Source organism: Haliaeetus leucocephalus, unplaced genomic scaffold (genome assembly GCF_000737465.1).
Source record: "Haliaeetus leucocephalus isolate CR32 unplaced genomic scaffold, Haliaeetus_leucocephalus-4.0 Scaffold92, whole genome shotgun sequence".
NCBI classification, from domain to species: domain Eukaryota; kingdom Metazoa; phylum Chordata; class Aves; order Accipitriformes; family Accipitridae; genus Haliaeetus; species Haliaeetus leucocephalus.
The window spans coordinates 17058499-17073208 of record NW_010972528.1 but is presented as its reverse complement, the minus strand read 5'-3'; the positions used below and the strand labels follow the sequence as shown (position 1 = coordinate 17073208).

The window sequence follows — 14710 nt, the reverse complement described above, 5'->3', positions numbered from 1 at the left end:
GTTGCTACACAGGTGATGCAGCAGGTATAAATAAGGCCATATATTCTTTACTGCTGCTTTAGGAAAGACTGTGGCATCAGGTAAGGAAGTGGCCGAGTAGGGAGCAGCTGAGGCTGCGCTTGAGCAGAAGCTTGAAGGATGCCAAGGGCTTTGGGGAAAGAAAACCCCACCTTATTTTCTCCGTATAAAGCCAGGTCAGCTAATTCACCTTAGATCTGAGGACAGTGGCTCCCAGGTTCCCCCGTTCACTCAGAAGAAATTTAATTTCACAGATTGAGACTTATAGATACTTAGAGTATTTATTTCAACCCTTATGCACAGAAGAGACTGACCACCACTTACCTGAGAAGAGCTCTCACTGAACTAGAATTAGCTGTAAACTCAAAAAAATAAAGAGTCAAATCAAATTGTAATATATGACTGTAAGGTATAGCTGTTACACCGCATTATCATAATTCCTTACATAAGCGTGGTGGGTTTTTTGATGGGAGGATGCTACGGCTACTTCTTCCAGGTGAATGCATGCCTTGGCTTTAACACCTATTCGACAACTAATCAAATGCATCATGATTGCAGACAAGAAAAATCACGGAAGGCAGACTGTTAGCAATAAATCATAAATAATAAGGGGATCAAATAAGCTTCTATTAACAATGTGTCCTTCTATTTATTTGTTTATATTCTGTCTACAGAAAATGTGATGCTGGACTGGGGATGGCTTAGGACAACCTTCTGGCGCGAAGACAGCTACAAAGCACAAAATACAAAAAATGAACTCAGAAAGAAACAAGAAAAAAAACAGCGTTTTCTTGGCATCAACGAGAAGCTCTTTATTTTTCCTCAAGTTTTCTTTTCTAAAAAAAAAAAAAAAAATTGGAACTAAGACATTTGCAGAAATGAGACAAATTTTCTCTTCAGGTGACAATATTCAAGCAAGCATGTTGTTTTATTGAATTTAAACTGAAGGAAAAAAAGAGAGATTTGGAATGGGATACAGTATCAGGAGAACTGAGAAACTGTGAACTTTCAAAGAAAAAAACTCCTTAAAACTGTGAATTGAGAAATGGATGGAAATACCATTTAAACCCCTGATTACGCTCTGTGTGTTCTTAAGGAGACAACATCATCTTTGCTAACTCAACGGTATTTAGGGAATGGTTTACAACATATCTTTTATTATAATCTTTTAAGAAAAAATCAGAAATACTTAATTAGCTGTGACTTTACCATTTCTGTTCAGATGTCTTCTTGCACCTTCTTTTCTAGACAGCGCAGATGTATTTGCAGCCAGCAGTTAAGGGCAGGAAAGATTTCTTTCCTTAATTATCTTTTTATTTGCCACACCCAATAAAATCCTTGTAGGGAAAAAGAATCAACACAGCCACCATCTCCCAATCAATACCTAAAGCCTAACAGACAGTAATTATCAAAATAAAGAGGAAATCCCATATCGGGCTACGTACCTACCCATTAATCAAAACAACAGAAAATATCTGCAGCATGGCTTTTCTAAAATAAGACAAAAGATGCCTCCTTGGGTTACACTTTGAACAGGCTATAATCAAAAGAAAGAGAACCAAGACTAACTAAGCCCCAGGAAGCCGCATTGTCCCTTTAACCCGCAGTATTCCCCATTTCCCATTAGTACTTAACATTTTTCACTATGTTGTGACTGCTATTATTTCATTTAACACTGGTTAATCTGTATCTGAGGTATATGGAAACCCTCTAGATGATAAGATTGGACAGGTTCCAGCGTTGGCAGTTTTCAGCGTGCACACGCTCGTGTGTTTTGATCCTTCCAGGAGCTCCCTGTTATTTGGACTGCCTGCCAATTCGTTCTTGGATCAGCCTCTCGCTCAGCTCCCAGAGGGCCGCGGCCGTCGCTTCGCCCTGCGCCTCCTGCGACGGCAGGCAGCGGCAGCAGTTGTTGAAGTACATCCCGCCCAGGCCCTCCAGCTCCGCCGCCGTGGCGCAGTAGACAGTTGTGGCAGCTCCTTGTTGCTGGAATTAAAAAAAAAAAAAAAAAAAAAAGAAAGAAAAAAACCCTATATAACTAGACAGAGAGATGTTTTGTCGTTGTAATTTTGACTGCAGTCCTTTGAAGCTGTCTCTTACGAAAGCGTCGGTGAAGAGCATCGCGGCTGACGGGGTAACCCTGCTGAAACCCTGCTGAAGGTGCTGCCTGCTGGCCTCTTAGTTACAAGGCGCCCCAGCGAAGACTTTTTTTCTTTTCCTTTCCTCTCAGAGCAAAAGAAAAGAAAAAGACGATCCTGAACCACAGCCCCGGTCTCGGGTCTTTTGCCCCTTTTCAGGAAAAAACCTGGATCGGCGGCAGGGAGAGGCCGGCCTGCTGCAGAGGGGCAAGGTCTGCCCAGGCGGTGTTTGAACCAGAATAGTTGAGCCAGGTTTAAAAGCAGCACCTCAAAACTCCCTGGTTTCCCTCTGCAACACAGAAAGCCCTTACCGTATATACCTTGGGTGCCCGCGCTTCCTAATCCTGACCAGCAATGCAGGCTGATGCAGGTATTTTGTTTGTTTGGGTTTCTCAAACCTCTTGTACAAAATTAACCTGGGCACTCCAATTAAGACCTATCATGTGAAGTGCAATCGGGATTGGTGCCAAACCTGCCCATACATCTTTGATCAACGGTTTCGCTGTGGCAGTTGTCACCGCTGCCTTGTAAGAATGTTTACCTGCTGCAGGCAGAGAGGGGTTCTGATTTTGCAGAGACGTAAGGCTTTCCAGTGGGGTTTTTTGTTCTGTAACAACCATTTCTCATGTCTTATAATGCTTTAAGAAATGGAGCGGGTAGATTAGAGGCTTTTGTGGATCAGGAGGGGCTTTTTCTTTTTCTAGCTTTTTCTTTGTCTTTTTCTTTTTCATACCAAGTCAACTTATGTTCAGACAGGAAGAACGGGTTTCTCTGAATTTCTCTAACAGAAACCTGGAGACCGAGGCCACAGGGTTGGGACAAGCACCCCGGCACCGAGGATGGGCTACTCTCTGGCACAGATTAAAAGCACAATGCCAGAATAGCTGTAAAGAGGGCAAGAAACTAGTTTGCTTTGTAACTATAATTAAAGATAATAGGTGAGAGCGCATAGCAAGACACAACACTAATTTTAAACCGATACAGTTTATCTGGCATCTTATGATTATTTACGTACATCTTAGTCCTTTCTGTGGTAACTAATTACAAGCTGATAGGAATCAGAATAAAGAGGCTGCCAAGTATGATTGAAAAAGTAAACGAAGAGAAATTAGATGTTGCCACATTAGGATAATTTAATGTGGAAAGAGAACAGGTTTCAATCTCTTGTGATTTTCCTCCAGTCCCTTTTTTTCTGGCCTTTCACTGTCACAGCCAAGGAAACTCAGGGTGCTGTTAGGGGGTCAACCTGCAGAAGACCTCTACTTTGCATTCTCATCCTTCAAGGGCAGCAAGCAGTCTAAAAAGCCCCAATTCTCCTTATTTGAGGCACCTCAATTTTGTAACGGCAAAGAAAAGCATATTTGTTTGCAAGACATGCATTTTTCTCAGAAGATGGGATTAAACTGATAATGATGACTCCACAGCTTAGAAATGATCTCCCATCACAAGGTAAAGCAAAACTGTCTGTATTAAGTATTTTGAAAGGCATATATTTATCAACAGACCAAAATATTTTTAAAGTTAGTATAATACATAGTAATCCTCTTACTAAACCAATATCTTTTTTAAAAAAGAGAAAGTATCTTAAAGGCGGTAGCAGAAATGGAAGAGAGTTCTACTAAAAATAATATTAATAGAGAACAATAAAATTCCTATGCTCATTTGAACTATCCTATAAAGCTCCACAGCACAGGTATGATCACTGTATTCAGCTGTTTAGAATGATTCAAAGCCCCTGAAGAGTATTATTAGGTTTTTGCAAGCAATTCAACTGGACTTTTATTAGAAAGGTAAAATTAAACTAAATTGCTCAATGCAGAGTGAGAGCCCTTAAGCTATTGCTGAAAAGCATCCGTCCAGCCAAGCTAAACTCAGGCTAGCTCTAATAGAATTCAGCTAATTCATAAAATGGAAGTTTATCAGAGCAGTTTAAAATCCAAACCAAACAATAATTTATCTTTTCAAATGAGTCAAATTTGATGACTTTTAAACAAAACTCTCAGCGGGCAGAAAAATGTCCCACAGTATAACAGCAGTGCTTTATACCTCGAACATTGACACAACCTAGATTCCAAAAGAAGAGAATAGTTTTCCCTGTGTGAGCATAGGATATTTACTTTAAGCGATAAAAGATTATGTGGCTGGAAGCCCAAAGCACTTTATCTTGCGATGCCTCCAGTGTTTCCCTGAGAACTGGATGTAAGCAATGTGCCATTTGCTTTTTGGCTGTGCATATCTTTACTTCTTTCTAAATGTTTCAATCATGTTGGCTGTTTTGGAAGAAGTAAGTTCAATGGTTCTATCATTGAAAGAAAAGTACCTTTCTTATTACTTAAGAGAAATTCAGTCATATTTATCCCTTCGTTGACAGAGGGTAAAGCTTTAATATCTCAGAATAATGGACAACCATGAACTCATCAAGCCTAGGAGCTTCCTTCAGATGGCAAAACTACGAAACAGAAGGTAAAACCCAGATTCTCAAAGCCACTGAAGCATCTAATTGCCTCTGGTGAATGTGAGCTAGTTGCATTCAGACACTTGAGGATCTGCCTAAGTGACTTGCCCGAGGACAGGGTCCCACGAGTGTCACAGAATCACAGGAATCGAATCACACTTTGGGTTGGGAGGGATGTCAGGAGGTCTGTAGCCCAACTTCCCACCCAAAGCGGGACGCCTAGGAGCCCCATATACGCCGTGCTGAATGGGAAGGTCCTCAAGGGACAAATTCCGCCTTTGCATCTACGACTCAGATACCACAAACCTCCGGGAAGAGCCAGAGCTGAGGGTAACTGCAGAATGCCTGCACTGCCAGCCATGCCTAGCCAGGCTGAGAAACCGCTTAGTTTCTCAGTAAATATTGTTTATCCCTCATGAACACAGTCTTTTGAATGACATCTTTATGTGTTGGGCCTTATGACAGTTTAATAACAAGTTTTAATTTTTTGCTCATCAGCTTTCCTGTTCATATCATCAGCATACGACAGCAGAGGATGTTAGGGAATCTAATTAGTAAACAATTCCATACTGCTGATACAAGATGAAACATTCTTAAACCGATAAAAAGAGCACTTTAATCACTGTTGAATGACTTTCAATGCCAAGCGGTTTGTGCCATGTCAGAACATAATTTGAAGAAGATTAGAGTACTATATAAAAGAATTAATGTTAACAACTTCGTTAAAAAATGTCTTAAACAATGAGCCTGTCAGTTGTCACAGACTCTCCCTGATCTATTGTGATTAACGGCCCCCCCCCCCCCAACAATTTCAACTGATAAACAATGCTAAAAGCGCTGGGCAACCTAAACTTTTTTTTTTCTCCGTACGTCTGTCAGTTGTACAGGGTGCTAATCACCAGAGCTGGGGGTCAGCCTTCTTTAACCTGCAACAAAGGCAGCGGGTTGCAATGATGAATACACAGGATAAAGAATTTGTGAGAAGCCCAACTGAATCTTTAATCATGCCTCAATGCCATTTCCGATCCAGTCAAACATTTGAAAGCTGCTAGGCAAGCACCACGCTATCAATCTTTCTAGCGTACGTAAAATTACCCGGGAATCTTGTTTTGGATTAAGTTGAAGAGTGTCTTAGTAATAAGGGTTCATCATTCTCTTCCGCAAATCATTTGTCAGTTTTGTAATACAATCTTCAACTGCAGCAGGGTGGGATTTATACAGCAGTTGCTGTTTATTTATAGTTGAGGCTCAAAGATCTCAATTATCCATCCTTCCAAAATCCTTTGTTGAGATGAAAATACTAAGTAGCTACTAGTTCATAGGCATTTATTTCATAACTGCTAGCTGTCAATTTGTAACTGATGGCACTGAATACAAATTAATATTGAATATCTTAACAGTAAAAGAAAAGGGGTTCTTGAGATACACTGTACGGTAAAACCCTCATTAATATATGTAATGCATCCGTTAGTATTCTAAGATACCATTTATGTTCCTGATAAGAAAACATATTACACAGTTAATGTTTAGTTTTCAGATTTGTCTACTTTCAAGTGCATGTTTATTTTCTAAAATTAGATTCCTGTTCTGAAGCAAGTTTGCATACCAAGCATATAAATAATAGAAACAAAGCCATAACTTATCTGTATATTTATCAACTACAAATGAATAAGATCTACTCTAAACTCTGTTAAGGGCACGCAGACACCACTAAACATTGCCTGCCAGTGAGATGGGATCAGCTTCTTTGAAAAGAAGGGTTTTATTTTCTTATGAAAAATTAAGCATAAAGGCCAGTTATCTCGGTAGCCTGAGGTTAAGTTTAGCACCGTGCATTTTAAAAGATGGCCAGTGGAAAAAGGTGAATTCAAAATGACATGAGAGGCAGGTATTTGACAAGGGCCAGATTCAAAGCAAGCAGCTCAAGTGAAATTAAAAGGCAAGTGCTTCCTTAAAATTCTTCAGGCTTTTCCTGTTTTTCATCTCAGGACTATTAGACAAAGCCAACACATCCCTAATGCAAAAATACCAGATCCACACAACGGCACTGTGAATATACCATTTATAGTGGAGTACCTCATTACACAGCAGTGTGGAGATGAGGTAGTACGAACATACTCCAGATCATGAAACCAGTGGGGTCTCCCCTACCTTCTCTGTGCCTCTGAAAAGCACCCTGAAGAGTTCAAATCCGTTCTGCTGGAGAGGGAAAAGCTTTCCACCAGCTAGCTTCAGCAAGGGTTATTTCCTGATTTGATGTGAAATCTAAAATCTCCTTGGAATAACAAACAAAATGATACGGAGCCTATTCCCACAATGATCGGTTCCAAATTGTACAAACCAAACCCTAAAGTTACAGCTGCAGTTTTCCATTCCTCGAGCCTCATCTTCACCTGGTGTAAATCAGCACAGCTCCCTTGCTTTCTCAGAGGGTCCACAGATTTGCAGTCGCTGAGGATCTGCTCCGTTGCTTGTTGCGAGCCTGACGTTGATATTCAGGGCGAGCGGCTGCTGGGGCGCGCACCCATCCAGCTGGCCAAGCTGGGCACAGGCTGGCCACAGCGGGCTGGGGGGGCCACTGCTCCAGGTTGCGGCTCAGCACCCGAGCTTTGGCTTACCTCCTGGGAGAAAACTGCCCTCAGAATGGATTTTTTTCCTTTTGGGATTGCTAGCAACCCCCTGGCTGGGATTGTGGTGCAGAGTTTTCTCAAAATATACTTATTCCTTGCTCTGTAATGTTGAAATGTTTCAGCAGATGAGTTGAATTTGTAGATTTTCCCATCAAGCCCAAATCTTTGCAGGCAACGCGGAGCGCGATGACCTCTTCTAAAAAACGCTAGCAAGTCTAAAATCATCATGCCCTCACCCAACCTTCAGGGTTCCCCAGTATCTGAAGTGCTCTTAGGAGCAGTCTTAAGAGCTGTTTGGTGGTATCAGCCGCAGCTGAGGCCACTCTTAGCTGAGGGAGCTACTTCTCAACTCCAGGCGTTACTTTGCTCCGTTTCCTACCAGGGTAGCTCAGAGCTGTGAGAGACAGTCACTTTTCGTACAATGCAGTGAACAAGTTTTAGTCTCGCGTGTGAGAAGACAGGAGAACTGTTCAGTTCCTGCTGCAGTCCTCTTACTCAAAGCAATCCCAGATGCACAGTTATCTTATGAGTAACACTCAGAATATGTATGTATTAGTCTCCTGTAAAAATAGGAGAAAACACGATTCCCTGATTGCTTTTTCAGCAAGGAAATATGAAATTGAGACCTGCCTTTGCTATTTTGAGTGAGTATGATAAACTGAAATCATATCTGCAGCTAAAAAAATAAAACTCTGGAGCTGCCAAATATGATCTAAGAAACAAATCGGGCTCAGCTGACTTCAGGTCCCATCTCCACCTAAATGCCAGCAGGAAAACGTGACCTGAACTGACTCTGTAATTACAGTCTTTTCAAAGGTCTCACCGAACCACATCTAAACCAGAGATTCTCAACCACCTCCCCTTCCCCCATCACCACATTTAAACCAGAAAAGCATCTCTTAGAAGATAATACAACGGATAAACCGAAATCTATAAGGTCTGCTTTTTTTTCTCGGATGTATTCCTTTTTCAATTAATTCCCAGCTACAAAGACTCAAAACTCCATCAGCTTCTCTACTTGCAAAGAATAGTTGGTTTCATGCTGCAACTTTTCTTAGCGTCATTAAGACCTTTACCCATTTACAGTATTCTTTACATACATTATAGAAGATAAGTGTGCTATGTTCTTTGAGTAAGGAAACTGCAGTAGTTCACGAAAGAGGATTTGTTTTCAACTTTTGAGGCATTAAGACCTAGTGATTATTTCAACTATTCACTATACGCAGCTATATTTAACTTACATTCTGGGTTTTAACTTTGCAAAAGAAAATGTGTCCATTGTAATAAATGTATTTTGATAATGCACCGTGTTGTTTGTGTTATGCAACACCCCATATGTTCTTAATTATGACAACGATAGTGCTTGAAAACTTCCAACCTCCAACATCCAGGGTTAAACAGATTGTCTGCAATTATTCCACAGGAAAAAAAACCACCACAATACAGGACGTCAAGTCAGGAGAACTGGGTTGGTTTTCTCCTTTCAACTTTTACTTCCCTAGTGAACTTGGACAAGTCGCTTCATCTCCATGTACCTCACTTTTCCCAGCTGTAAAATGGGGAGAGTATTATTATTTACCCACCTCACAGGGGTGTTGTGAGGACCAGTTCAGATTTATGGAGTGCTTTCACGCTTATTGTTGAAAAGCACTGTGTAAGTATAAAGTGTTATATTATAAACCATTGTTAAAATGTGTCGAAGATGTAGAACAAGGTTGGCAAAATAGCTGACAAAAATGTAATTACCATTTAAAATCATGTATATTTTTCTCTATTGTGTAAACTTAATTCTTTAACTTGTGAAGCTCTCTGTTACACCGGGCCCTGTTCCAGTGTCTTCCCTCTCTCACCCTGTTTCTTTTCGCCCAGCTCACAGAGAACTTGGCAAAAAACTCTTATCAGCCAAAACACCATTGAATTCTTCAAAAATGGATGCTTTAGAGGGAACCAGCCCCTGAAAGGGTGATCCATGGGTTCATCTCTCCTACCCTTTGCATATGCTAGAAAGAGCCATCGTGACATACCAGGGGTGGGATTCAGTTGCCTAACATGGGTCTTAAGACACCTGAGCTGCCTTAGGATATCATGCATGCTCTGCAGCTGTCCTTCAGAAGAGCACAACAATCCCCATAGGTCCAGTATTGTATTTGCCAGCCCCTCACAGATATCTCAGATAAAACCATACATTGTTTAAGATGGCACCAGACACCTATGCCCGTGCAACCTGAATGCTCTTACCACAGCACCTGCAAGCACCGTATTCCTTCCTTTTCTCAGTATCTTATTAAAGTCCACGATCAGCTTCTGAAAATTGTTTCAAGCCTGACAGAGAGCCACCTTAAGCTTCAAAAAACTTTAATGAAGCATACGGCTTCACCTTGCCCAACCAGCATTTCAACAGCCGGAGCAGCAGCACGCCCCGCAGGCTGCTCACCCTGGCCTTTTTACTCACATCCCATTTCCACGCAGATCACTTCTGCATGTTCTTCTCCTGCCTGCTGAACTCCCATTCACACCTGATTTACACTTTTAAGACATCATTGCTCCACTGAAGTGGCAGTTTTGAACGCTGCATGCAAATTGCTACGATCCAGTATTGCTTCTCTTTTCTTCTCGCAGGCTAGTATGGAGCAGCGATGCGATACTGCACGCTCCTGCTCATTTCCGGACTTGGGAAAAATCCCCGAGGAAAATTATCAATCTTCATTTCAGAGTGTAACCGGGTAAGGGTGCAATCAGGTTGACCATATTATGTTGCTGTCCATTGTTTGTCCCCTGCCCTATGTGCCAACACTGGCCAGGGGAGAGAGAAGCAAAGTGCGTGTAAGAGACAGTCCTTGGGCATCACAGCAGCACCACTGGGAGCTGATCGTACCTGAAAATCTCTGCCACTCACTTTCTGAGATTTTGCGATGTACATTTATATAAACGCGCGTCCTATCGCGACTTGTCAGCCACCGTCAAAAACGGAAATCCTGTGGAGGACATTGGAAATCCTCCTGAAACACATAACCTGCCAGCTGAGGGCGGATTCTTCTGGGCAAGGGTAATTTGAAGAGTTGAGCAAAACAGGTTGTCGACAATAAACATATCCTGCCAAAAGACAGATTAGATATGCTGCTGCAACTAAATCATCAGAATAGGGCTGGCTGGTGTTTGGGCATACGTAGATGACAATTCATTGAAATCACTTCTGTTATTAACTTAGGCTGACTTGAAATGTTTTATGTTTTTGCTGTACCTGACTTTAATTATATATATACTTTATATAAATGTATGTATACATACAGTAACTGTATATGCTGTATATATTTATATAGCTTTTTAATACTATTACTAGTCAAAATTTAGACTTTTTCATATTCAGTATCGCAAAGAATGTCATCACAATACTGACATGTGGCTTCTTCCTTCATTGCACAGATAATTTTTTAGACAGACTTTCATTTTAGAGATGAGTGAAAAAAACCCACCCACACAACACAATGCTTTTTTAAGCAAGTGACCTTTTGGGACAAGTATTTAACAAGCTGTTTGTTTAGGTTTTAAAGATAAAGACTGTTTTTCATCTGTTGATACACACACACATATGCACATACACACATGGACACACACATTTCAGTAATGCAATACATTGAAAAACCACAGGGTGTTATGATGGGGACATATCGTGGTGAGAAATTAAGTACTAACTCTGTCTTCCAGAAACTAATTAAGGGAATGTATTTTGCAATAATACAGATCTAGCAAACAGGCCTCTAAAGTCTAGGCTTAGAGCTGTAAGCCAGGCACTCCTGTATTATGTATGTGTGATTTTCATAGATAGCCTGCTGTAAAGTGTGCCCTGTTAGTGCATCTTTCAGGCTCAAAGACACTGGCCTTGTTAATATTTCATTTAGTACATACTGTAGAGTCTCATTTATATTACTTCTATAATTAATGGTGATAGCTTAGGCACTGCCTTTACAAGGAGAGATCCCTGTATGTTGGTCGATGGATAATGAGAAACAATAGATATTTCATTCACCAGCAGCTTGTTGCTAGTTAGTAGGAAATTATCGTGTGTACTGTTGCTTTAATTGCCAGGGTAAATAATGCTGCCGCTGTGTTAGTGAACATTTTAAAGCACTTGATGCAAATAGACTAGAAACAAAACAAAACAAAAAAAAAATTACCTTTATATGCTATACCTTAGCATAGGGAGTTAAAAAGGTATGTCTTAAAACATTTGCGTTCTATCATGCAAATATATCTTAATATGCATGTGCTGACTATTCAACTACTGTATTTTAGGAAATACAATTATGCTGCCTTTCTCTTCTCCTATGTAGACTGTAAATAACTGTAGATCTTTCTCTTGTTTTCCTATGTAAATATATGTAAATACTAACAAGCTATGCATGCTGATATTCTAGGCAATTTCAGGTACTTTTATAATCTGAAGGCATGTACTTGAACTGGTTTGTTAAAAAAAAATCAACTCTCTCAAATCCTTTAAAGCTCATTAGAAATTAAAGATTTCTTACTAGACTGGTTCCTTCAATCTCAGTCGCTTTTTTGTTTATTTTTTTCCCCGCTTTGCCAACACTGTCTCCCAAGACCCACCACCAAGGATGCATAGTCCAAGGCTGTTTTCTCCAAAGCGTGGAGTCCTGTCTCAGGATGCGATTCACCCCCAACCGAGGATGCGCACCATTTAGTTTCAACACCAGCCCCATTTGTAAACCTCAACAGAGACTCAGAGCGGGGGGGAACTCTATCCCCTTTGCTCTGACCTCTCCTGTTTAATGATGTTTTCTGTTTCATTTTCTCAGCCCATAATCCATCAAGTAAGGGTCTAATACCACTAGTGCCAGGGCTGGGTTTGGGGGCAGACGCCGCGGCAGCCCAGAGCACTCCCCACGTCTTTGGCCGGCTCTTTGCTCGTCGGCTCTGCAGCAGTCCGGCTGCTCACTCAGACGTGCTCCTCTGTTTGAACGTACTCTTTATGCTTCTTTTCTAGCGTGCTTATGACTTTGACAGACTGTGAAAATAATTTGATAAATAGCTTGATAAATTTCCCCATCTCTTCCCTTCAGTGCTGCAACACTGTTTGTGGGAGCCTTTCAATTGAAGGAGTGTGAACAAAAATGAAATTACCTAAGCTTATAAATCAAGTCACCTCCTGCATACAGATTTGGAAGTGAGGTTTCAATTTAGCTCTCTTCTTCCTTCTTTTTTTGTTCATGTAATAAATGAAGATTCCTATGAGGAAAATGGTATGAAGAAAAAAGAGATGCATTTATCCCCCAATACGGTAAGGGAAAAAAAAAAAATCCCCTCTGCATTATCTATGGAAACTAAATGCAATGACAACTTTTTAATCGAAAGAAAACAGCTTTCATGTCTGAAGATGCTTTTTCCAGAGTAGATGTATAAGAATAAACACATTAATTGACAGGATCTTCGTGACTTTTTAAGTTCCTCAAACTTAGCTTGGTGTCTGGGGAAGATCTCTTTCCAGTCCTTGAAGATTCTTTTAAGATGAATGTTTAAAAAGCTGCGCTGACATGGGCATTATGTTCAAGTGCAAGCTGTACTATTCTTTAATAGAGGGCGTAGAAATGGTTCATAGGATTATTATCTTTCTACAGACAAAACCCATTACCTTCACACTAGGAGGGAAAAGCTAGTTTTTAACTTATATAAAACGGAATCAATTATCAATATCTTTGCATGGTTTCCCGGCCCTGCTGGAGAGCAGTCGCAGAGCTAAACACACAGAGCCATTTGGCAAAAGGGCTCCTTCCTATGCTGGGCTTCTTGTTACACCTTTCATTTAATAAAATCGCATCTGCAGAAGCAAAAATAAGTAGTAACGATTTGTATGCAGGGCTTCCACCCTGAATGTCACAAGAGGAGACAGGAATCGCATTTGCAGACTGTTCGCCTGGCTACTGTTACTTTAGACTTCTTCCCAGTAAAAAGTGAACAAGCAAATAAAAAGCAGTCATCGATGCAAAGTCAAATGCAGTGGCAAACAGCAGTACAGGTCAGAGCATCCATACAGCGTGTTATCTTTGGTGTGGAAAAAAAGTGCTCCTTTAGCAACCTCTGCCATGCAATCCTTACCATCCAGCCTCTGAATAATCCTTTTGTTGGCTTTACCAGTGGCTTTTCACAGTTTCCGGTGAGAAAAAGGAAAGACGGAAGGTTAGCGGTGGCTTTTCGTGGTGAAAAAGTCCACACACATCCATCACTTCTTAAACTACTACAAATAAAAGTCTTACGTCTTTCGGTAGACAATGTCTAACCTCCTCCAACTGCGTCCCTCAGCAGAGAGATCGATAAGTGCATTAGCCACCCTTAAAAAGCTGTGTCCCCAGCTACTTTACGAGCACATGCAAACTCAGATGCACATATAGGTGCAGTATGTGCAATGTATATAAAACATAATACTCTAGAAGCTGGTAATGGTGTTTGGGAAGGAAATGTTCATTATTAGACTCTTATCTGTTTATCCCATTCATGAGATCTGCTTCTACAAAGCGCATAATGATAAATGGCACATTTGCAAATTATCTTCTGAGTGCTGATGAGAAATCAGCAACCTGCAAGTTACCGTGACTCTGAATGAGTACACTCCACTGCAAGTCTCGTTTGCTGAGCTGCCTGCCAAATGAGTGCATTAGTATATTAGGAATCTAATAAATTGACTAACAAGCATTTGATGAAAAATAGCTGTACCATCCGTTACAGTTATCATCACAGCCAACGAGGCTACTGGGGTTGGGGTTTTGAAGGCACCAGCTGCTGATAAAAGAGATGTTGCCGTGCTGTGCCACGCTCTCAGTGGCGTCTCCCTCGCTAACTGTGAATCCTAACAAATTCTCAGCAAGACGTAGGACGTTCTTTACTTAAACTTCCCTCTGCTCCTTCATGACGCTTAGGAGGATTTAAACCACTGCAGCCTTACTCAGTCCCGTCTTTCCCCTTTCCACTGCAGAAAGTAGGATGCTGGGATGGTGAGGAAAACTCTTCTGACAATCCAGCACTGAATGAGTTTCTCCGCCTGGGAAGGAGCTGGAGGAGACACTTTCTGTTATATGGCTCAGCACTGTTCAAACATCTGAGACTGTGTTCGCGTTCGCAATCTGTAAACTCGAAGCTTGTTAATTATGATCACAAACATGAGGCTAAAGGACCAAGAAGGCTTTGGCTATATTCACATTCAGCAGAGAGGCACCGCGTTATTTAATGTCACGCAATCAAATTAGTTTCAGGAGTGGCTCAGAGTCCTACTTCTAACACAGGGTCCTTGTGGAAAAATTAAAAGTCGGGAAATAAATCTTCATACAGCATTTCACCTGTGTCATTCAGTGCTTTGCTGGATGTTTAAGAAGCCCAATTCCTTTTATGAGTAAACCCAATGATCCCCCCTCGTGCAAACATCCTCCTTGTCTTGGAAGGAGCAAGCACCCGCCACGTTC

At 41.1% G+C, this 14710-nt stretch overlaps 1 protein-coding gene across 1 annotated transcript in view; it reads right to left on the bottom strand.

Moving 5' to 3' along the window:
- Positions 1 to 804: 804 nt before the first annotated feature.
- The window catches only part of WWOX (WW domain containing oxidoreductase), a 536469-nt gene continuing 522563 nt past the window's right edge, over positions 805 to 14710 (bottom strand). The window contains exon 9 of the mRNA XM_010585166.1: positions 805 to 2004. Coding sequence (XP_010583468.1) covers positions 1816 to 2004 — 189 coding nt within the window. The 3' untranslated portion in view covers positions 805 to 1815. The remainder of the gene's footprint in view (positions 2005 to 14710) is intronic.